The sequence below is a fragment of the Prinia subflava genome, chromosome Z, assembly GCF_021018805.1.
Source record: "Prinia subflava isolate CZ2003 ecotype Zambia chromosome Z, Cam_Psub_1.2, whole genome shotgun sequence".
NCBI classification, from domain to species: Eukaryota; Metazoa; Chordata; class Aves; order Passeriformes; family Cisticolidae; genus Prinia; species Prinia subflava.
The window spans coordinates 15,300,173-15,322,830 of record NC_086283.1 but is presented as its reverse complement, the minus strand read 5'-3'; the positions used below and the strand labels follow the sequence as shown (position 1 = coordinate 15,322,830).

Here is a 22,658-nt window from a genome sequence, read left to right as displayed (position 1 = left end):
TCCTGTATATTGCAGAGTTTGTTTATTTGTTATAAATCTGCTTTGCTGAAGTAGATGTGTTTTTCATAATATTAATAGTGTTCTCATTGTTGGAGGCCTCTGCAGAAGTCAGATCTATAAAACAAATTTAGACACCAGTGCTGTAGTTAAGCATTGTTTAGGCAGATCCCTGAGCCAACATGAATACAGCTATTAGAATTGAGCTTTACAATATATTGATGTTTCTACATGAGTAATAAAGAGTTTAGAAAGGGAGCTGAGCAGCATTTTATGTTTTTTAAGGGAAACTGTTTTATTTCTGAAAGTGGCTGAATATTGATATTCTTGCAAGGGAGTTTTGTCAGCTTCCTAGAATTGGTTTATGTGAAATACCTTTTTTTTAGCATAGGCTTGTTTCTTCTCTTCCTCCTTTCCATCTGTGTCTTCAGGGGTAGAAAGCAAACCACTGGTAAGTTTGGGGAGAGGATTGAACTAACCCGAGCTCCAAACCAAGATATGGTCAAAAGGCTGAAGTAGTGCCTGCATTCTGATTTTCAGGAGGGGTCTTGGTAGCACATCCATACCAAGGTGCACCAGGACATGCTCAAAGGAACAGAAAAGGCAGCCTTTGTCACCATTTCTGTATTTCTGGTGGTTTCAGTGGTTTCTCTCCAGAGTTCAAGCTGGTTTCCTCATAGGAACAAGAGTAAATGGAATAAATAAGTAAAATAGAAGGCAGTGCAGTCAGAGAGTGAGTGGAGCAAGTGCCCTGTAGAGAGGAAGCACCTTTGGTGGCTTTGGAGAAGGATTTTGAATTTTAAAACAGGGTTGAAATAGCTGGTGGGTAGCAAGAGGGGGAAATAGATGGGTTTGGTGAAAGACAAAAGGTGGGATTTTGCTGGCAAGTTTATAATTCCTGTTACTCTAGACTGTGAATGTAACATGTACTGTACAGACAGCAGGGCCTGCTCTTGGGGCTCATATCAGGCAATGCAGTATGGTCTGCATGCTAATGAAGTCAATCCTAGCATGGGTTAGAGGAGGAAGGGTTTGAGCAACTGTAACCCCACCTTTGATATTTTATGGTTTATTCCTTTTCCTCTGTTTGATTTCAGCTGACCAGCTCACCCTCAGAGTGTGTTTGTACTTAAAACACTGGGCATCAGGGCTGATTTGGAAGCATCCAGAATTTGGATGTCCAGTATATGAATGCCAGAGGCACCTCAAATCCCAAGTCTCAGAGAAGCTGGTATCAAGGGATAGTGGTGTAAAGAGTGGTGAATTGTAATGCAAAGAGCAGAATTTGTGATTTTAACATGCCAAGGTAGACAGGAGGAAGTGGCAGCAGGCCAATTTTCATCCGTCTCTGCCTGACACCCTTTGCACACACGTGTGCTGTGGGGCCAGGAAGCTGATTTCATGTAGTTGCAGTGGATTGTCTGCTGGGCTCGATTGTACTGTGCCCTCTTCCTCAAGATAACAGCAGAACACAATCAAGTTTTAAATATTAATATGGAGATCACAGGAGTGTAGCTTGGAAGCACAGAATACTGAGAATTGAAAAGTCTAATCTGTCCTTTTGAAAGCTGTCCAATTTATTTTTTATTTACAGCATTTGAACCATTTCACAAATTGGAAAGCAACTAACCAGCCATTTCACAGGCAGATTATGATATGTTTAAGAAAGTCCAAGGCATTTATCTGAATGCAATTGGCCATCTTGCTGACTAACATCTAGATTGGAGATATTACACACACAGTTGAACAGAGACTATTTGAAGATGATGGTTTTCTCTTATTAAGTTGTGTTTGTAGCTTGCAAGTGAAGAAATGTTTCGGATAGTGGTATAAGCTGACTGCCTGTGGCTCTGCAAAGGACTCGTCACATTGATTGGGTAGATGAGAAAATGCTGGGGCGTGAACAGTCATTTTATGATTCCTGCACTCGATTCCATTCTTTGCAAATGCAGAGGTGGAGAACTGCTGGAGAGAGACTGGCTCCATCTGGCACTGCCTCTGCACAGTGCACGCAAGTTGTTCGATTAAAGATTCCTAAGTGCAGACAAAAAGTGGGAAACACACATTAGATGAAGCCACATCCATTGCCATACAGATGGAAAAAATTGGGTTTCCTTCTTACCAGCTACACATGTGCTTGTTCTGCCTAGAAACTAAAAGGTATGTTTCAGCTTGTGTGGATAGAGCATATGTGCTTTAATTAGTTAAAAGATAAAAAACCCCCAAACCCCCAAAAAGCTGGCAATCCCAGCCTCCGGTAAATCTCTTAAAGCTGTAAGTGTGTAGTGCTCACATGTCTGCACTCTAATGTGGTCTGAATGAAAAACTGACAGCACCTGTTACAGAAATCAAAAGTGATCTCTTTAACAATAGGATACTGGGGAATTCCTTCCAGGCTTCTCTTTAATAGAGTTTGAAGGATTCAGGTTGGAAGACAGTGCATAAGATCTGCACCACTGACTCTGATAGATGTGAATCATGCCAAGGGACAGTGATTGTTTAGGAGGTTAGAAGTTCACTCCATACATTCAGTAATAATACGCAGCTGGTATGTCCTTTAAAAAAATTGTATGCTTCTTTTTTCCCCTGTGTGAAACCACATGTGGATTGGGGGGAAAAAAAAGTCAGACTTTATACATTCAAAGTAACTGCAACCACATCTGACAGCATTTTTGAGAACTAGAGTGAATTGAAGCTAGAGTGCCTAAAAATAGCCCTTGAACTGAACTCTAAAACTCTTAGATTTGTCCACTTATTATAAATCCTGATCTGCTGTCTATTAGATCATCTCTTCTGTAATCTTCTCCTATGGGCATAGTTCATCTGCATTTCTAAAAGCATTACAGCATGACGTTGAAAGAAATGCTTGATTTGTTTGTGTCTTTTGCACAATGGTCCAGTTAAATTTCTGCATTCTGCATTCAGAATCAGTTGCAAAGTCTGGAACAAGCAATAGGGCATTAATACCTCAGTGGATGGTTGCCAAAGGGTACAAGAGGTTCACAAAAGTGGATTTGGCAGAGGTCCTGGGCAGGAAACCAGAGATAAGACTTTAGGAACTGTCTTCTGATAGAAGAGGACCCATGGTGAAGACAGTAAGTGATGCTCTTGTGCTGTACCCATCCATCTCCTGGTATTGGTAGATATGTCCTGTAAAATAACAGTTAAAATTTTGTCTGATGTCTCTGAGGGTACATATTTTGCTCAGGATCCAGTAGTTTCTTGGAGAAGAATGGGTCAGAGAGGAAAAAAAGAAAGAAAAGAAAGAAGCATCTTCTTTTATTCAAATGACAACTAAATTTGGGGACCTGATATAAAGAGCTGTTTGGTGAGAGAAGTATTGAGTGTTGACACACGCACACCCCCACAGAAGTACCACAGAAGCATTAAGGTTGATGTTTCACAAATATGCAGCCAAGCTGCTGTTTGGGTTCTTTTCTTTTTTTTTTTTTAGGCAAAACCTAGAAATTTGCAATAATAATGAGAATGTTTTTGACAGAACAACTTTTCTGTAGAAATCCAGCACATGGGATGAATTGTTGATCATTGTCAGAAATGCTGAGTTTTGAGTCAAAAGGGCTCTGGTAGGCATACTTTTTTGCCTGCTGAAAATCAGTGCCTTCAATGGCTCTTTGAATGTATTAACTACCTTGCTGAGAGTGGTGCTGCAGTGAAAAGGACGAGCTGGGGCAGTTTGAGTGAACTTGAGCATGTTGTGATGATTTCACCCACTTTGCCTCTCATTCTTTGTTGTTTAATGTTAAATACTAGGACTGAGACTCAGAGGAAAGTCCCAGTATGTTAAGTGATTCCAGCTTGAAGTGCCTTAAAACAGCTGAGTCTGCACCATGTCTTGGACCACTGCTGTAGGTTTCCTCTTAGTGCAGGAACTCAACATATGGCCCATATCTATTGCAGCATCTGCCCGAGCCCAGCAGAGCAGTCATATGTGGGCAAAGTAGCCTTGGGCACAAAAACCGATCCCCCTGCTAGAAGAGGTGGGAAAAAAAAAATCCAGAAAGTGGTTTGCCATTTGTCAGCTGTGCACAAGGGAATGGTGGTTCCTTCTCTCAAATGCAGCACCCTCCTCCTCTGCTTTTCCTCGTTATCCTATGTTAGTTAAGAGGGAGGAAAGGCAAGAGTTGTGTATCATAATTCATGTGCCTTTTTCAGGGCACAGGGCTGTGTACAGTTGTTTTGTTGAAGACAATGTGGCATGTTGAGCACTGTGGGGCCACTGCATATGTAATCCTCCATCAATGGGTTTTGCAAGCCTTTTGTCAGTGTCACTAAATAAAAGCTCCACAATCCCAACTACCCCAAAAGCAGCATGTGATCTTATGTTCACACACAGGATTCTGGCTCAGCTTCCCAAAATAATGGCATGTGTGAGCAGAGGGGAGAACTATTCAGATGTTTGATGTGAGGCCGACTTGGCCTTCTCCTGCAGTAAAAATAAATCATAGTTGCTCTCAAACACGTGGAAGGAGCTGTACCTAATTTAGGGGCTAATCTCACCTTGTCGATTTCCTGGCCCGCAGCTCTTGAGTAGCACCAGCATGTGGCTTTTGGTCTTCCAGCAGACATTTACCATGAGAGGGTTTTGCAGGGTGATGTTTTTAACATAGACTCAGTGTAACTTTGCAGTTCAACAGTGTATTAATGAGTTGGTGCTGTCTGTGTAGGTGCTTCTTTTCATCATCCTTTTCTGTCACCTCACATGGAGTTCTTCAAAAGAAAAAAAAAAAGCCCAACCACACGAGAACAAGAAAAAAGGCAAAAGAAAGTGGGAATATATTTATTTTCAAATATTACTGTTTTTCTAGGGAGTTTCAGAAGATGTTCTGAAATGTATTTGAAAATGCCTGTAGAAAATTAATTCCCATGAGATGCATTTATGTGACAGGGAAGAGAAAAACAGCTGTGATATAATCCTCCAATTGTATTAGGTTTATGGGGTTTTGTGCTGCTTCTTTGCTTCTTTCAAGGCATGCCTAGACCTTCTTTTTTGCTATGTAAGTGCAACTTGCACCATCTTTCAGTAGAAGAAGAAATTATATAAGGGATGCTGTAAGCAAAGGATGTGGTTGCCAAATATAAAAAGGGCAAAAGTACAGGGAGGGAGAAAAGGGAGGGACCTCCTGGTTTTGTGTTTCTTGCAGCCTTCCCAACTCCTGCAGCATTTTGTTTGCCTTCGTGCAGCAGCAACGTGTGTAATTAGCTGTGCATGGAGTCTGGACATCTCAAGAGAACACTGGGATTGCTGCTGTTGAGCTGCTGGATTAGTTGTACCTCACTTGGTCCAGCCCTGCTTTAGGTGCAGCAGGCAGGGCCTCCTGGCTGCTGGCGCCCCATCCCATCTCCTTGAACATCAGGCTCGGGAATGCAGAACTCGCCAGAGAGTGAAGTCATCATGGTTTGCTTGGACCTTGAGCATGGAACTTGGAGTGCAGCCTCTCCTGCCAATTACATGAGCAAGTGCTGGCTTGTAGCACACAGCCAGGAGGCTGAACCTTTGGACTGTGACCCTGAGGGGACAGCTTGATAGATGTCTCCGTCATCCCTTACCTCACCAAAGCCAGTGAGCCTCACCCAGGAAATCCTCTCTGCAATTTCTGCTCAAGGGGCACCCTTCATTCATGGGACAGAAAGTGCACGATGTCCCTTACAAAGTATTACTGAGTACTCTGGGTCATTGGCTGGAGACCTAGGTGCTAAATTTTTTTAAAAATGAGGGAAAAGGTAGCAAATAGCCTTTCTGGCAATCAAAGCTGCTTTTGGGATAGGAAAACACTAGTCAGAGTCATAGAGAAAGCAGTCCAGGAGCACCAGGAAGAGGTGAGCAGAACATGTAACCACATCATGGTTATATGACGTGGTGGATTTTCCTCATGGCAAATACAAAGTGCTGGTCATTTGTCATGTCACTACTTCAGGAAAGGGGAACACAGAGAAATGGGGGGAAAGACAGACATTATTTCTGTGAGATTTTTTTGCCTATGAGCAAATTCCTATCATGATTTTCCTTCCACCAAACAAAAATCTGCCTCCACAAGCCTGAGCTCTATGTGGAGGTTGGGAAATAAAAGAGAGAAGGAAAGACCTGAACATTTCTAGTCAAATGTGCCCTGAGTAGAGAGAGGCTCCTCTGGGAGTTGCAATTGCTCCCTTGTGGATGCTGAAAATGTTTTGGGGTTTGTTTTTTTTATGACTGCAGCTCTAATCTGAATGATGGCAAAACTTAATCTTCTGCTATTACTGCCAGCTCTCTAGATAGAGCCAGAAAGAAAAAAGTGAAGTATCACTTTGGGGTGGTTCTGGGGAAGAAATGTTTCCACAGCCATAAATTGCTTTCTCAGGAGCACTGAAAATTCCTATCCCAGTGCTGTGCTTCATAGAATCCAAGTCAGCAGTGTCTTGTATTTGTAAGGAGTAAAAACTGAGTCTTACCCAAAAACTTTAGGTCTTGATGTGGCAATGCATGGTAAAAACTAACAGCAAAAATAAAATAATTAAGTTTATGCATTTCTAGCTGTAGTAGTATTGGTGGGTTTTTCTTAAGGTGCTTGTTTTGGAGCAAAGATTGGTTGTGAAACATTATCTGAAGAATCCCTCTGTTGAAGCAGTGCTGCAGTGCTTCTTTCCCCCAAGTTAAAAATTCAGTTTATTGGCAGCCTGAGTTAATCTGGAGGTCTGATCTCTGTTCTGTGCTGTAGGATTTAGGTGCTTTTGCACAGGTTGCAGTCTCTTCATGGTTTTGCTTGGATTTGAGAATCATTTATATGTAAATGATACTGATCCCCTGTTCTTTCACTCCTTGCCAATTAACTTGCTTTTTGAAGCACACAGTTGTGTGAGCAAAATTGGCAAGTGGTGCTTCCTGGTGAAAAATTGTGTGGTGTTAGCATGGTGATCATGACTGCTGGAGCTCATTACCAAATTGACTCTTTGAATAATCAAACCTTTGAACTCAGTTCAGTGGTATCCCATCCGTCTCACTCCGTTAGGCAACTTCGAGGCAGCTCTTTCGTGTCATCTTACAACTTGTCCTGTGTAAATGGGGGATGTGTTTATTTTCAAAAGCAGCAAGAAAGCCCTGTGCAACAAGAAAAAGTTGGAAGAACAAGCCCTCAAAGAGATTTCGGCACTGGTGTCAGGGGGTTTATGAAAGATAAAACAGCTCATTTTTTAATGGCTAAAGGAAAATGCCATTAAATCCCTTGTGCCTAACTGCTACAGTAAACTTGCCAGAGCTATTCCAAAAACAGCCTGCCATGGGATATTCAATGATTTTCAATGAAATCTAGGCTTAAATATGCAGATCTGTGTAGATCAAGGGGAGCTCCAGGGTTCTCAGTATATGTTTCTGTACGCTCACACATGATTGTAAGATTATTTTAAACAGGATTTGCTAGCTTTGACTTTGAAACTGCACCCACTGTATCTACTCAGTTCTTTTGTGTGTGGCATAGGGAATTTTGCATAAGGGAAATAAGTTGTTATTGGGAGAGCAAATGGAGAAATTTTGCAGGTTGCTATCTACCAGGCTAATCTATATTATGAAGAAATAAAACATACTTGTGACAAGTCCTGCTGCAGTAAAAATGTAATATTTGCTGAGGTTCTTTACAAATTTTAGTCCTCCCTGTAATATCAGGGGGAAATCATTGCTTGGTGACCTAGTGCAGCTTTGAGCAGAAATTGGAAGAAATCTGTCAGGATCTGCATGTTTTTTGAATTGTATTTTTCAGAGTTCATTTAAACTCAGAGTTCATGGTGAAAGGGAGGTGGTGGGAGAAGGCAGGAAAATCTGTTCACTGAGTTTTGGAGACCTGTTTTCAGATTAGTGTACTGCTGCTTAGGTGAGTTAGTGTAGAAATTCAATTTCCTGTTGCTGGACATGGAGCAACAGTGACCAAAAGCTTTTTGGGTGCTGGAGGAGGTGGGTTGATAGTGAGGTGTTACAGCATGGAAATTAAAGTAAGAATGGATCAGGCAAGCATTTTCATACTGCTTCCTTACCTGCATTTCCCAGTCAGCCCCAACATTTTCTCAGGCAGGGATTGAGGGGGCAGTTGTGAATATCTGGCATTTAACTGGAGTGAAAGTCTCACGCTGAGAGAAGCTGCAGGGTCTTACTTTTGAGTGAGGTAAAGGAGATGGGAGAAGCTAGCTTTTCCACAAGCCGTGTGTGAAATGGCATGACGGGTAATGGGGCAGCAGATGGGGGCAGCCTGCTTCAGTTTCCACTCCTGGTATTTGAGGTCAATCCACAGACAAGTCCCTGTGAAGCTCCAGTCTGTGCAAGCACCTTGGTCTAAGCAGGAGATTAAATGAGGTAATAGTAAGGAGGGCATGCCTCAATGTTCCTCACACACCCAGTACTTGGTGCAGCTATTGCAGGATGTCCAGTGGGTTAATGCACTTCTAAAGCATGTTCCCTACCTCTTGCTGCTTGACTGCAGGTTTTCAATGGATTATCCCACTGAGCATTATGGTCTCGAGGATCTGGCTGGGCTGATGTGCCCTTTTGCGTGTGTCACGTGGCGTGCAGGTCAAGGGGCCAGGCACTGCTCTTGAAATGGAGCAGCAAAGCATGAACCTTGGAGAAAATTGATTACTTGCTCCAGAGTGTGGCCTGGTGTTCATCCCCCTATGCACTTTCGATTTTGGGAATGGGTTTGTGGTTTGTTTGGGATTTTGTCGTTTTGGGTTTTTTCTATTATGGAAAACGTTTTTCTGTCCAAACCAGCTGGGTCTTCAGCAACACTTAACAATTAAAAGCACTTCTGTACTAGGCGTTCCCTAAAAGATGGAAAATATTTTTTTTTAGATTAAAATGCCAGGAACAAAAATGGCGAGGGCATAAAGTGCTGCTTTATTTTCATCAGATGTTAGTGCTTTTGGAAAATCAGTTGTGCTCCAGTGGTCGTTACCCTCCTGTGTGCTTCTCTCACTGTTTGCTCCAGCTTCTCTCTGAAAGGCAGCTGTGCAGAAAGCCCAGAAAGCTTTGCCTTAGTCGTAGCTCCAGTTACACCCTGCAGGGCACTGGGGTCGTCAGAGGGGACATCCTCAGGACCTAGGCTTGAGTCCTGTTCCCTTCTTCTTTCTAACCAGCTCTACCTTTGTTCCAGGAGTGTCAACATCGGGGGCTCTGGGCCCGGGCAGCACCACTGCCAGCACCACGCCGCGGATGGCCGCCAGCACCACGGGGCGCACCACCACCACGCCGGCCTCGGGCCGCAGGAACAGGAGCACCAGCACGCCGTCACCCATGGCCGACGTCCCCGACGAGATGACCACGCACCTGCCGCCCGCCTCCTCCCAGCTGCCGCCGGCCGGCGCGGAGAGCTGCGACCCCGTGGAGGCCCGCGACATCATGTGGTCCCGGACTCGGCAGGGCCAGGTGGCGAAGCAGCCGTGTCCCTTGGGCTCCATAGGTGAGTCAAGGAGGACACAGCAGGCTGTCTTCACTTCTCGTGACACCTTGCCAGAGTGCACACAGTGCTAGAAACCTTGTGGGGTTGTGCTTGATGTGCTGTAAGAACCTCTGCCTCCGGAAGCTGTGTATGATGCGCCTTACCTGGTTTTGCCTGTATGTAGCCCCTGGGCTCACTGACTGATGTGTTGGTGGCTAATTCTTTGCTTGTTTTGCTAAGAGAAGGGACAGGGGAGGAAATAACAAAAGTTGTACTTTGAAGCTCCTGAACCAGTATGAGTGATTTTTTTAAACTGCAGCCAGCATCTGGTGTGATCAGCTGGGCAAGTGTGGGAGGTGGCGGTGGCGGGGGCAGGGGGGAACAAAGCCAAATCTTTCAAAATGGTTTATTGCTTATTGGATTTTGGTCCTTTTCCTCTGCTCTTCCCGCAATTGTTTTCTTGAAAAATGTTGCTTTTGGAAATTTTCTTTTCAATTTGAAATATAATCGTGTTAAGAATGGGGTTTGGCATATGGCTCAGTTTGCTGTGTTTTAACAAATGCAGTTTTCTATAAATAGTTATTTTTCATGCTAGTCTTGGTGTCCAGCCCCAAAAGCTCGCTTTTAAAAAAGAAATCTTAGAAGTGGAGAAAATTGCCTGAAAATGAGGGTTGAAGGGATCTAACTTGCAGAGGAGACTGTTAATCCTCCACTCCTGGAGAGCCATTCACACCTGTGTATATGAGTACTGACTCACTCTGGAATTTGGTGAGAACAGACTGATAAAAATGAGTGTTAAAGTATGAGGAGCACGGAAAGACATCAGGGGTGAGAGTAGGTAAAGAGCATTTTTGCTGTCTTTCTCAGCCCTACCTGGTCAAATTAATGCAAAAAGTGAGATGTGATTTCCAGAGATGGGAAAGGCTGTTCTGAACCAAAGCTGTAAGAGGGAAAATAAGATGAAAAAGGAAAATAAAGGCTGGATGCAGGGCATCCTTTCCTAAGCACAAGGGCTAGGGACTGGATAAAAATAACTAAGGAAAAGAATAGCCCAACTTATGGATAGGGGATGACCATAAGTCTTTCCCATCTCTCATTTCGGTGATTCAGGCTTTTGTTAAAAGCTGTGATATATTAGCAGTGATGCATTTGACTTTGAAAGGGTCTGAGGCATTTTGCTGTCTTTTCCAGCAGGGATTGGGCAGCTCTTCCCAAACAAAAATCTCTTCTAAAGTCCCTCTTGACAGTTGGGGGCTGACAATAAACCCCAGCATTATATCTTGGCATTTGTAGTGTTTAAATTGTTTCCACTCAAATGTTGTAATGATGATTCAGAGCCATAAAATCTTCATAAAGCATCAAGGAAGATGAGGCACAGGTTCTGATCCCAAATCACCAGTGGTGGGGCTGAGCACTCAAGGTGTTGGCTCAGTGTTTGAGATCTACTTCTGATTTCTTAGTATCTGGCAGCTTTCCTGCAAGCCCTCTGCCTATAATTGCTGTTTGCCAAATTTGAAATAATATTCCTGCACGACATCATGTGTCTTTTGTGTCTTAGGGCCCTTAAAGGACCAAGGTGATGGGAGACTAAGCCACTGAGATGACTCACAAGTGTCCTACTCAAGACATGAGCACTAATAAGCTCCCAGAAGCCTTTGGTGCTGGGTGCTGGGGGCAAAATGCAACCAGTCACACTGAACACAGAATCTTTCCTATTACAGGTGTTGCAACTTTCCGGTGTCTTGCACCTGGCGGTATCTGGGAACCCCAAGGACCTGATCTTAGCAACTGCTCTTCACCATGGATCAACCACATCACTCAAAAGGTAAAACCCTTCCCATGTGTTGGCCACTCTGAGCCTCCACAGTGCCCTTTCTTATCACCCAGGTTTTCTCACACAAGGGAACCCAAAAGGATCAAGAGTCACACATAAAGCATGAGCCGTGCATAGTAGCCAAGAATTGCAAGAAGAAAGCAAGTGTCGCATGGAAATTAAGGCAAAGAGGGTAACAGAAGGCAAAAGAGAGGGACTGGAGAGTGGAATTAAACTAGACTGAATGACATTTCTTTTTGTGGCAAGAAAAGGAAGAAGAGGGAGGAGGAGGTGGGTGGACATATGGAAAGTACCAAGTTGTTGAAAAAGAAAACACTTTCATGCATCCTCAAGGATTTTTTCATGTCACGCAAGCACAAAATAAAGCCCATCGTTGGGAAATCTTTACCAAAGAAAGGCAGGCTCAATGTGAAATGTTTGGTTTGTGCCTCTGACTTTCTGTTTTTAACTTCTGCCCAAATTATAAAAGAACTGGTGGAATAGAAAACAATGCTGCAATAATGTTTATCTTTTGACGCTTAGGTCCCTTGATGAATGTTTTCTAACACTTCATCATTTATCAGTGTTAAAAGTGCATTAACATGTGACAATAGAAGTTCAAGACAAGCAGAGCTTATTTGGTAGCAATATGTTGAGCATTTTTGTTATTAATGCACAATGGTGCTTTCAGCTGATTTCATTACAGGCAGAGACCAGATGTGTGTTTATGCCACGGAGTCTGTGGGCTGAATCTTTATTATAGCAATTTGTGGGGATTTATTCACTCCTTTAGCCAGAGCAAGCGAGTCCTAGCATTGACAGTGAGCTGTGCTGCTGCACTATAGTGACACAGATCTCTCAAAGAGCCACTGCTCACTCGTCAGTGGAATGGGGTCACCCCACAGACAAGACTCTTGGACATTCTCCTCTCTGCCCCCCATCTAAACTGAGACCTAATAATGTGTGAATTGCTGCCACTGATCATTCCTGCTTTGCTTCATCTGTGGTTATACCCATCCCTCCACAAAGAAGCATGCCAATTAACAAGGAGCTGCTGTGATGTGGCACAACCACTGCAAAGTCCCTCTCCTGCCGTACACCCAGCAAGCTGATGAATACAGGCTGCCTTTGCTGGCATTAGCAGCTGTGTACAGCTCTTGTTTTATGACCTATGTACTTACCCTGGAGGGGTTAATATTACTTACTCCAGCCATAATTCACCCAGGCAGCTGGGAGACCTCTTGCTGCTTGGTGAAGATGACTAGGCCGTTAGCCATTAGCAGAGAGAAATAATAGCCTGCACTGATGAAATCTCCATCAAGGTTAGGCTTATTTTATTTCAAACCCCAGCTATCATTTGCGTAACAAATGAGCCCCATTTAATTTGTTACGTGCTTTCAAAGCAAGCTAAAATTGAACAGGAAAGTTTTCAGAAATGCTTAGCAGGTTACAACTGGGACTAGATTTTTTTTTTTTGAAGGAATTTAGTTATGTTCAGCACTGAATACTTTTTACCAGTCAGTAGAAGGACTTAGGAAATCTATGAGATGACCCTGAATCTAAGCTTTTTGCCTGAGAGGGAATTCATTGGGATCCTGAGATATGTGACCCAACCTCAATGATAGATGTTACAGTTACAGAACATCAAGACTTTTCAGGAGTAACTTTTGAGGGGAAAGCCTAGCAAGGCTGGCCTAGGGGTTTGTGTTGGGGGGTTGCCATCCTTGAAACATTTATATTGAAAAAGACCTCTAAGATCATTGGATCCAATTACTCACACTGCCACCTCCACCGCTAATCCATGTCCCTAAGTGCCATGTCTACATGTTTTTTAAATCCCTCCAGGAATTTCAACCACTCAACCACTTCCCTGGGAAGTCTGTTCCAGTGCTGGACCACTGTCTGTGAAGAAACTTTTCCTAATTTGCAATATGAACTTTTCCTGGTGCAACCTCAGGTGGTTTCTTCTTCTGCTATCATTTATTATTAAGAGAAGAGACTGACACCCACCTTGCTACAACCTCCTTGCAAATAGTTGTAAAGATAAATAAAGACCCCCCGACCTCCTTTTCTCCAGGCTAAACACCCTCAGCTGCCTGAGCAGGTCCTCGTCAGCCTTGTGCTCCAGACTCTTCCCCAGCTCTGTTGCCATTCTCTGGACATGCTCCAGCACCTCAATGTCTTTCTTGTAGTGAGAAACCCAGAACTGGAAACAGGACTCAGAGTGTGGCCTCACCAGTGCCCAGGACAGTCCTTGCCCTGCTCCTGCTGGCTGCACTATTGCTGATCCAGGCCAGGACGCCATTGGCCCTCTTGGCAACTTGAGCACAGGCTAGCTCACGTTTTATGCTGGGCAGCTTTCCAGTTACCCTTCCCCAGCCTGTAGTGCTACATGGGGTTGTTGTGACCCAAGGGCAGGACCTGCACTTGGCCTTATTGAACCTCATATCATTGGCCTTGGCCCATCGATCCAGCCTGTCCAGATGCTGCACCTGCCACGTGAGGGCACTCAACATGATCTGCTCCATGATATTGCATCACATTTTCAACTTCCAGTCCACTAGGACACCCCCAGTTAGCCAGGATTGCTGATAAATGATGGAATGTGGCTCAGTAAGCTCTTCTGCCCATTCCCTCAGTACCCTTGGGTGGATCTCATCCAGCCCCGTAGATCTGTGGATGTGTAAATGGTGTATCAGGTCGCTGACAGTTTTTTTCCTGGATTGTGGGGGTTTTCTTCTGGTCCCCATCCCTGTCTTCCAGCTCAGGGTGCTGGGTGCCCTGAGGACAGCTGTTAAAGACTGAGCCAAAGATGGCATTAACTACCACCTCAACCATTTCCTCGTTCTTTGTCACTATATTTCCCCGAGATCCAACAGAGATTCTCCATAGCTCTCCTTCTGTATTAAGAGTGTTTAGAAAAATGTTTTTTGTTGTCTTTCGTGGCAGCAGACAGTTATAGTTGAGCTTTAGTCCTGCTAATTTTCTCCCTGTATAACCTCACAACATGCTTGTAGTCCTCCTTAGTTACCTGCCCTTTTTCCAAAGGCCATAAGCGCTCCTTCTTTTTTTTTTTTTTTGTTTCCCCTTATAGCAGCCAAAGATCTCTGTTCAGCCAGGTCAGTCTTATTCGCCACCAACTCATCTTTTGGCACATCGGTATGTCCTGCCTTTAAGATTCAGTAGGATCCTTACAGTAAATACAGTTTTAAATTACTTATGAAATAACCAATAGCCATTTGATTTCCCTGCCCAAGCAAAAGGCTTGAAAATCATCACTGCACCTACAGATGGAGACAGATTCATCCATAAATCAAGCACTGGTTTCTAACATCCCTGTTGTGGATGGGATGCTTCCCAAAGCTTGCAGATTTGCTCCAGCAGCTCTCTGAAGATGAAAAGGAAGCCTTCCTCCTCTAAGCCAAGCCAGCTTCTCTTCTTGCTGCTGTGGGAAAAGGTAGAGGGAGCAGTAAGCCATCTGTGCTGTGAGGACAGGGCTGGTTACACCCTGCAGCTCAGCTCTCCTGCATCCCCAGCTCTCCTGGTCACTAAGCCCACTGCATCTGCAGCTACAGCACAGCTGACAAAATGGGTAAAAATACTTCTTTGTCAGCCAGGGTTCATACCTGTTCAGCTTGTCTTCATTCCTAATCTGCTTTGTCTTCCAAAAATCTGTCATCTCCTGCATCCAGACTTCTCAAGAAGAACGGTGATGGGTCCTATGGAGGGATTTCAGCCAAGCCAGTGAGGATGGTAGGGAAATGCTGTGCTTGCTTTCCATATCTGTGTAGTGAAGTAAGAATGATTACTTACTTCTTCTCTTTCTCCTGCTGTGCTCAGACTGTAGGTTGGGTGTCTGCCTGGTTGCATCATGGTATTAGGTTTTACAGCCGTTTCCTAGCTTCCATTAGAGTTATTGTGCTTGATGGAAGATCAGAACAAATGTTCTCCTCAGCAATTCATTGGCCTCTTGACATTTACTTTAACTTTATTGTTGGTGCCTACCATGCCCTCGTAACGGAGTGGGAGAATAAACTTGCCAGTCTGATTGAATTATGCACTGCTACCTGGGTTATTTCTACAGTCAAGCAGTAACAGGAAGCTAAAAGGTCAGCTTTGGATACATTGCATCATCCTGATCATGAGGTCACACGTTCAGTCAGTCTCAGCCTGTTTGTTTTGTCTCTTGCTTTCATCAGTGCCATCCTCAGCGCAGCCTGTGACTTGCCTGAAGACATCTCTTCCTTGCTGCAGCTTTCAGCTGGGGGTGCTGCCAGGGAGGACAGGCACTGCAATGCTCAGCTTCAAGCCTCTGGAAGAGAGGAGGCCTCTTTTGTAGCAAACAGAAAAATTTGTGCCCTTTACGAATGCACAAAAAGCCTTGATCTGTAAATCTAAAGCATGTCCCACCCTTGCCCTCCTTAGTGGCCTGGATTAGGTACTTCCAAAGAGCAGGTGAACCTTAGGATTCATAGCACCTTCCTGAGGTCTTGTAGGTCTCCTTGGGTGTGTGTCACAGGGAGAGTGAGGTTTTCTGGAGGCCATCCTCACATTGTCTCTTCCAGGTCTGAGGGTGCAGTTGCAGTCCTGATGAAAGCATGATGGAATCCTTCATCCAAGTTGCTTTTGGCAGTCTGTTTTCAGAGCACCATCATGAATTGGATGGAGCAGATGCCACAGAGGGTGGCTTATTGAAGGGTCATTAAATGCAGTTTAAGTTGGTTGAATACCATAGTTTCAAAGCCACTTTGTCAGTGTTCTCTAAGTCTGCTGTACTCTATGGAGAACATTTGTTTTTTTCTCCCAGGCAGCTGGCATAAGGACAAGAGGATGCAAGCTGTGCCAGGGGAGGTTTAGGTTTTTGCATCAGGAGGCATTTCTTCACAAAAAGGATTATTGGGCACTGGATTGGGCTGCCCAGGAGTTGGTGTAGTCACTGTGTCTGGAGGTGTTTAAGGGAAGGCTGGAAGTGGTACTCAATGCCATGGTCTAGCTGACATTTTGGTGTTTCATCATAGGTTTGACTTAGTAATCTTAGAGGTTTTTTCAACCTAAATGATTCTGTAATTCAGAAAAAAAAAAAGGAAAGGATGGTAGATGTGCTCTGACTCTTTCCTGTGAATACACACATGTATATTGAAATGCCTGCCAGGGAAGGAAAAATGCCATGAAAGCTTTGCAGTGTCAGAAGTTAGCCCACGGCCCCTCTTACAGCCTTACTAGCTGACTCCTGGCAGCTAGTGGTGCCTGGTGAAACCTGTCAGATGTTTGTTCCTCCAGAAAACAGCATCAACTTCATGGTCTTTCCAGCTGACCTGTCCATCTGTACGTTAGTTTGTAAAAATCCTAGTTCAGTCTTTCAGGCCATCTTTTTTTTTTTTTTTTTTAATATCAGTTTGCCTCTTCAGAAGGCTGCAGGAAAATACTTTTGCCTTTATGACTACAGTATTTTAGTTAGTTTGCTCCCTTCTCAGCATATTTCTTATCTCTTCTGAATCTTCCTCCCTATTTTTTTTTTTTTTTTGCAATTTTTCTCATTTTCATTCTACTGTTCTCTTCTGCAGTTGGTTTTACTCTGAGGAAGGTAGGGCTGAAACAGCGAGCTCTGCTGCAGGAGGATCTTTCTTCATCCTTCAAGACAAAACTCCCCACTTCTGTTTGTTGGCATATATGAAACAGGCAGGAGAATATGTCCTCTCAAAAAACTATTATTTCACAGTCTTTTCACTCATAAGAAGGTGCAAGATAGTGGCACAAACTTGGAAAATGTTACCAGAGTGTTACACAGAGGGACTTCAGGTGTGCCAATGTTGTAAATCTGTCCTGAATCCTGTCTTCCCAAATGGAAGAGGGGAGGAATTTTTTTTTGGCAGACCTGTAAAACTGTGTTTTGTGTGTTGGCATTGTTGGCAAGAAACACGTTTTCATTTCTTCAAATTAGCATTCTAAGACTGGTTTTATTCAGTTTGTAAAAGGTAAAAAGAAGTATGCCAAAAAACCCACAGAAAAAAAACCATTTGGTTTCAAATTTGGTTTAAATAGAATGTTTTCTTTTATCCCAGAATCCTATTTAGTTTTTAAATGTCATCTTTTCGTAATTGAGGTATAAAATGTTAAAAAGTAGTCTCATATCAGAGAGAGATATATTACTTTTAATTCCCTTTATTGTTCTCAAGCCTCAAGCAGTAGAAAGGTCAGTTACTTGCGCATTTTTGCCTACTTCCTATTTGTCTCTCAATATCAACTTGAGACATGGAGAACCTCCAGGGGTTGTTCCTGTTTTCCTATGTAACTATGTCAGTGTTTGAATTAAAGAGTATTACATGTTTTGGAAGAAATAACATAAAGAGCTCATCTTTCATGCGGCAATAATGAAAAGAAAGATGTGGAGAAGTCGTTTGTAGAAAGGAAGTAAGTTAGTAATGCATACTCTTGGGTAGCAGTATGCAATTGCTGAGCTTTATGTAGAATTAACCAAAAAAAAAAAAAAAAAAGGTGTTCAGGCCTGTTTTATAGGAGACCAGATACTTATCTTAGCTTTGGAATATTCAGCCAGCATTTGGAACTCATAAGAGAAGTTGGGTTTGACAGCACTGCATAGGAGGCATTTCAATTTCAGTGGAAAAAGCTCACAAGAATCAGGGAAAGCAGCATTGATGTGTCACAGCCATCATTCTGGACACCCCTGTCATGCACACGGCCAAAGTGGAAAGAATGTCTCAGCACTGCTGTAGTGACTTTAGCTGCACATTTTGTGTGACCATGTGTAGGTGTGGAATTGTCAGTGCTAGGATGTAGTTTCATTACCTGCCAGCCAAAAACGTTTTCCCAGAAGAATGGTGCATCTGTGTTTTCAGAAAACCCGGGTGTGTGAGATAACTTTGAGTGAATACTTCTGTGTCCCAGGAGTTCACAGAATCTGAGCTTTAGTTTGCCTTTTTCTTGGACATTTCTTCCATTGCTGCCTATTTTTTGTGTTGTTTATTTGGCCACTGTATAATTCCTCAAATTTCCAGTTTTTAGGGTCAGTCCAAGTGAAAAGGAAAAGGGTTAATTAGTGACCAGCCTGCACCACTTTTGCAGACAGATAGGAACAGCAGCAGCCTGCAGGGACAGAAAACTCTTTGTGTTTGCCTAAGTAGCAGTTGAGCAGTTTTCTCTGAGTGTGCCAGTTTGCATAGGTCTGTGGTCCAAGTGAAAATGTCAGCATCAGATATTGGGTAGCAGGGATTTGTTTTTTTCTCTGATATATCTGTAAAAAGTATCTTGAATTCCTGCAGTTTTCTGCAGAGCTTACACAAACACAATGTGTCATGATACATGCTAAGCTCCAGTAATGAACTGCAGGAGAATGTTGGAATTGATTTCTTTATGTAAAGGGATTTGATGCAGTCATTCTTTCAAGTTCTGAGAGCCAACAGCAGAGGTCAAAATTCAGCCTCTGTGCTTATGTGTGGCTTCCTTCTGCTGCTTAGCAGAGCAGGCAGCTGTAAGAATAGGATCTGGTTTCTATGGCATTAGTCTTCTGTGTAACAAGAAAGAAATAATTCAGTTTTTGAATATATCCTCTCATTGCTCTAATGGAAAAACAACATATTATCTCCTTTATTTATCTTCTGTGTATCATCATATGCGTTAATTCTCTGAAGACAAGCATACGAACATCTTGAGTTAGATTTCATTAAATCAGATTGGCTTTTGCTGTCAAATTGATGGAAGTAAGTTATTCATTTATAACTTGGCTAATTGATTTACAGAGAGGTAGAAGCTCAGCCTGTAATCTTTCCCTAGAATCTTGCTTTTATAATAAGCACCAGAAAGTGAGGGAACAAGAGAAATATCTGATTTCTAGCTGTTGGTTGATAAGACAATTGAAAATTCATATGAAGAACCCAGCAGAGTTTGCCATTGAGCCCTACAGGGAAGTGGGAACTTCATTTATGTGTCATCCTGTATAATTTCTCCTGGAATATCCAGGCATATTCCACATGGATTTGCATTCCAGATCACGGACTGGTAGATAATTAATTAAAGACCAGCAACTTGCAGTGGTATTTTTGTAGTGGGCTGCTCATGAAAAGGAGACTGTAACCTGTAACCAAGGAGACTGTAACCAACTGTAACCTGTCCCAAATCCCTATGGCACAGAAGAGGAAAGGAGTACCAGACAGGGAGAGCAAAACAGCAAGAAAGGGGGAAAAGCCACAGGGAAAAAGTGAAAGTTTCCCAAATAATTAGACAGTGAATTTCCTGCAGGTTATTTGTGACTTTCGTGACTAAACTAGATGATACAAGCCTTTCAGTAGAAGATTCAGCCAACCAACTTGCTGGCGTTTTGCTTCTAGTGGGCCTCTACTTTTGCTCTAGAGTTAGGATGCTTTTACATGTGCTGAGAGTCATTGGCCTCACAGTCGTGGCTAGTGTGACAAGGGATGCTAAGTGATAAATTACTACCAGATTATTAAATCAAAAAGATGGAAATTGTGAACTTTTTGCTTTGTTTTTTCTGGGTTATGTCATCTGTTTTTGCACCTTTTGCAAGGAGCTCTTCTGTGCAGAAGTTGTAAAAAAATCATCTCTTCGCTATCACATAAACTTCTGGAATCAGAAACTGCTTTTTTTTGGCAGGAGAGGCTACTTACATGGTTTGTTTTTTTCAAGTGGCACAGTAAGCCAATGGGACAAGCTAATTAAAGCCCTCCTTAGCATGGAAGTCCCATGGAAAACAGTGCCCAGTGAGAAGAAATTGCTCAAGCCACCACGGTTGACGGGAAAAGCAATATGTAAAAATGTATTCACGATCAAACCACAAAGACTCTTGTTGTAGTCAGCTTCTTGGGAAATGCTTCTATTCCTCTTTCCTTCTCTTCATCTCTTTTCTTCTTCTTCTCGAGGGGAGTTGACGTGGTTAACGCTGTGGGGTTGGAAGGCACGGGGGTGACAACCTTCCACTGTGCTTTCTGACCCGCAGATGAAGTCGGGCGAGATGGCCGCCAACATCGCGCGGGAGCTGGCGGAGCACACCAGGAACCACCTGTACGCCGGGGACATCGCCTACTCCGTGTCCGCCATGGTCCAGCTCGTCAACCTGCTGGACGTGCAGCTCCGGAACCTGACTCCCGGCGGGAAGGACAGCGCCGCGCGCAGCTTGAATAAGGTGAGGGCAGTGGGGCCCTTTCGGTGATAGCCTGTCGCTTAGCCCAGAGGCATCCTAACTGCCTTACAACAGCGTGGCTCCTGTGCCCACGGTTTAAGAGTTATTAGTCCTCCTGTCTTTTCCAGAAGTAAGAGGAATTGCTACATAGCACTAAAGGTGCTAGGAGTTGCCAGCTGTGGGAAAAAATACGAGCTGTGGACTCTGTAAGAGCGCATTTAAAGCTGAAGGTTTCCTTAGTGAAAGGCCCTCTGATCACTGAATCTCATGTGAACACATGGGATAGGACCTAGGATTCTGACCATGAATTGAGTGGGCCTGGTTGTCAGGACAAACAGCAGCTGGACCCTGGTGACTATGAACACGTGGTTATATTAGCCACCCAGTTAAAATAAGACAATTTTGTTCTCAGCTGCATATGAGGCTCTGACAGTTCTGGCATTCAGGTAAACATGAACAGAACTCCGTCCCAAGATTATGTGGAGAGTAAGTGATCCCACCTAAACCTGAAACTTCTTTGGTGTTTTATGAAGAGAAATGCTTTTCAGAGAAGTAAAATGGTCTTTTTTTTCTTGTAAGTTATTGTTGTAGACTGATGCTGTTCTAAATGCAAAGGGCTTCAGGATTGTTTCAGATTTCAGTCGCATGGGAGCTGAACTCCTGCATCTCATGTGCTTTGCATGTGCTGTGAATTGGGTTATCCTGATGCTTTTAATTAGTACTGCTTCCAGCCGTTTTATAACAATGTAGGTAACAATTGTATTAACTGTTACATCAGCATAACATTATTTGTTATAATCATACCATGGTTCTTTGTTGAAATGACGGTGATGTCTGACAATATTAGGTAAAGCCAGCAATTAATGTCACCTACTAACGGGTTTCATGGTTGTAGTCTGCTTGCTCTTCTGGTTGCATCCCAGCCACACCCAACATTTTGTCAATTCAGCTTTGCAAGCACATATTTTTCATCTTTTTTAAATCTCTCTTATGGTATTTGTTTCAATTACATGAAATGGGGTTGTATCATGGGGGCAGGAACAAGTTACTTAGGGGAGGGGAAAACTGGACAAGACAGAGCTCCTCAGCTCAGCTGTCACTCCTGGGTCCCCACTGCAGGTTTCTTTCCCCTGCCATCAGCTTTGCACAAGCAACTCATACAAATCAATTGCATTCCACATTAAAATTCTGGACCACGTGAAGTCCTGCAAAATAGCGATGCAAGTCAGTGATCCAAATGACAGGCTCAGTAATTTACTTGCTCTCATTCCCCACTTAATTCTTTAGAAGAGCAACTGCTCTGTGTTCATTTAAGAATGCATGAATTCAACTTGGAAGTAGTATTGGGCAAACAAAAGGCAGCAGAGTTACTGCTCCATTTTCCCCTTCACCGATCAAGAGTATTTAAAAAAAAAAAAAAAAAAAGAAAAGGAAAAAACAAAACAAAACAAAAAACCCCAAAAAAACAAAAACACAGAAAAAAGTAATTTGCAAAGAGTTTAGTTTAGTGCTGTTTAGTCAAAAAGAAGAAATAAAATAAGCTCTCGTCATTAAATATTCTTTTAATCATTAAAGGAAATGTGCTGGGGATCTGAAAGTAATCACCTGTGCTGTTTTTACTGGTAGAGTTTTTTTACAAGCTGATATACGAGGAATTGAAATAAACTGGCATAATCAGAATTTTTAAAAGCCATCATCTTTCAGGAACCACTTTTCTGTCACTGAAAGCTTTATGCTTTCCACTGGATCAAGCTTAATTAGGGTGATAATTGTTCCATTTCAGACTGGGAAGATCCCTGAGTGGATAGCTCTGTAATTTTCAGCAAGGCTTTCTTTGATCTCCATTTGTTTCTGCAAAGTCTTCGTACTGGCCAGATTTACCCAGAAGAAGATTTCTACTGTTACAAATTGATGAATTAGAAATTGAAATTGAAATTAGGCATTGCATGATACCTGGGTGTATTTTGTTTATTTCAGAGCCTCAAAACTCTCAAGGACAAATTTGGTTCTCAGCTGTACTAATGGGATTTTACTGCTGTGTGTTGAGAGCGCAAGTTGCCCTGAATCTCTGTTGATGTGCAATTTCCAACCAGGCACATCAGCAAAAACAAACCCAGGCAAGCCAGTGGCTCTGAGCAGCTTGGTTTTGTGAGCTTTCATTGCAGTGGTGCAGAGCTCACCAATTCCAGCTCACTGCTGCCGATTGCCTGCCAAGCCCCAGGTCTGTCAACATGGGTCCATACAGGTCCAGGCTGTATCAGGATGCGGTCCTACA

At 43.1% G+C, this 22,658-nt stretch overlaps 1 protein-coding gene across 8 annotated transcripts in view; it reads left to right on the top strand.

Moving 5' to 3' along the window:
* Positions 1–22,658, top strand: part of ADGRL3 (adhesion G protein-coupled receptor L3) — a 491,700-nt gene that overhangs the window by 376,252 nt on the left and 92,790 nt on the right. For all 8 annotated transcript variants that reach the window (XM_063423663.1, XM_063423656.1, XM_063423662.1 and 5 more), the window contains 3 exons: positions 9,132–9,437; positions 11,138–11,241; positions 20,201–20,386. In XM_063423663.1, the coding sequence (XP_063279733.1) occupies positions 9,132–9,437; positions 11,138–11,241; positions 20,201–20,386 (596 nt within the window). The remainder of the gene's footprint in view (positions 1–9,131; positions 9,438–11,137; positions 11,242–20,200; positions 20,387–22,658) is intronic.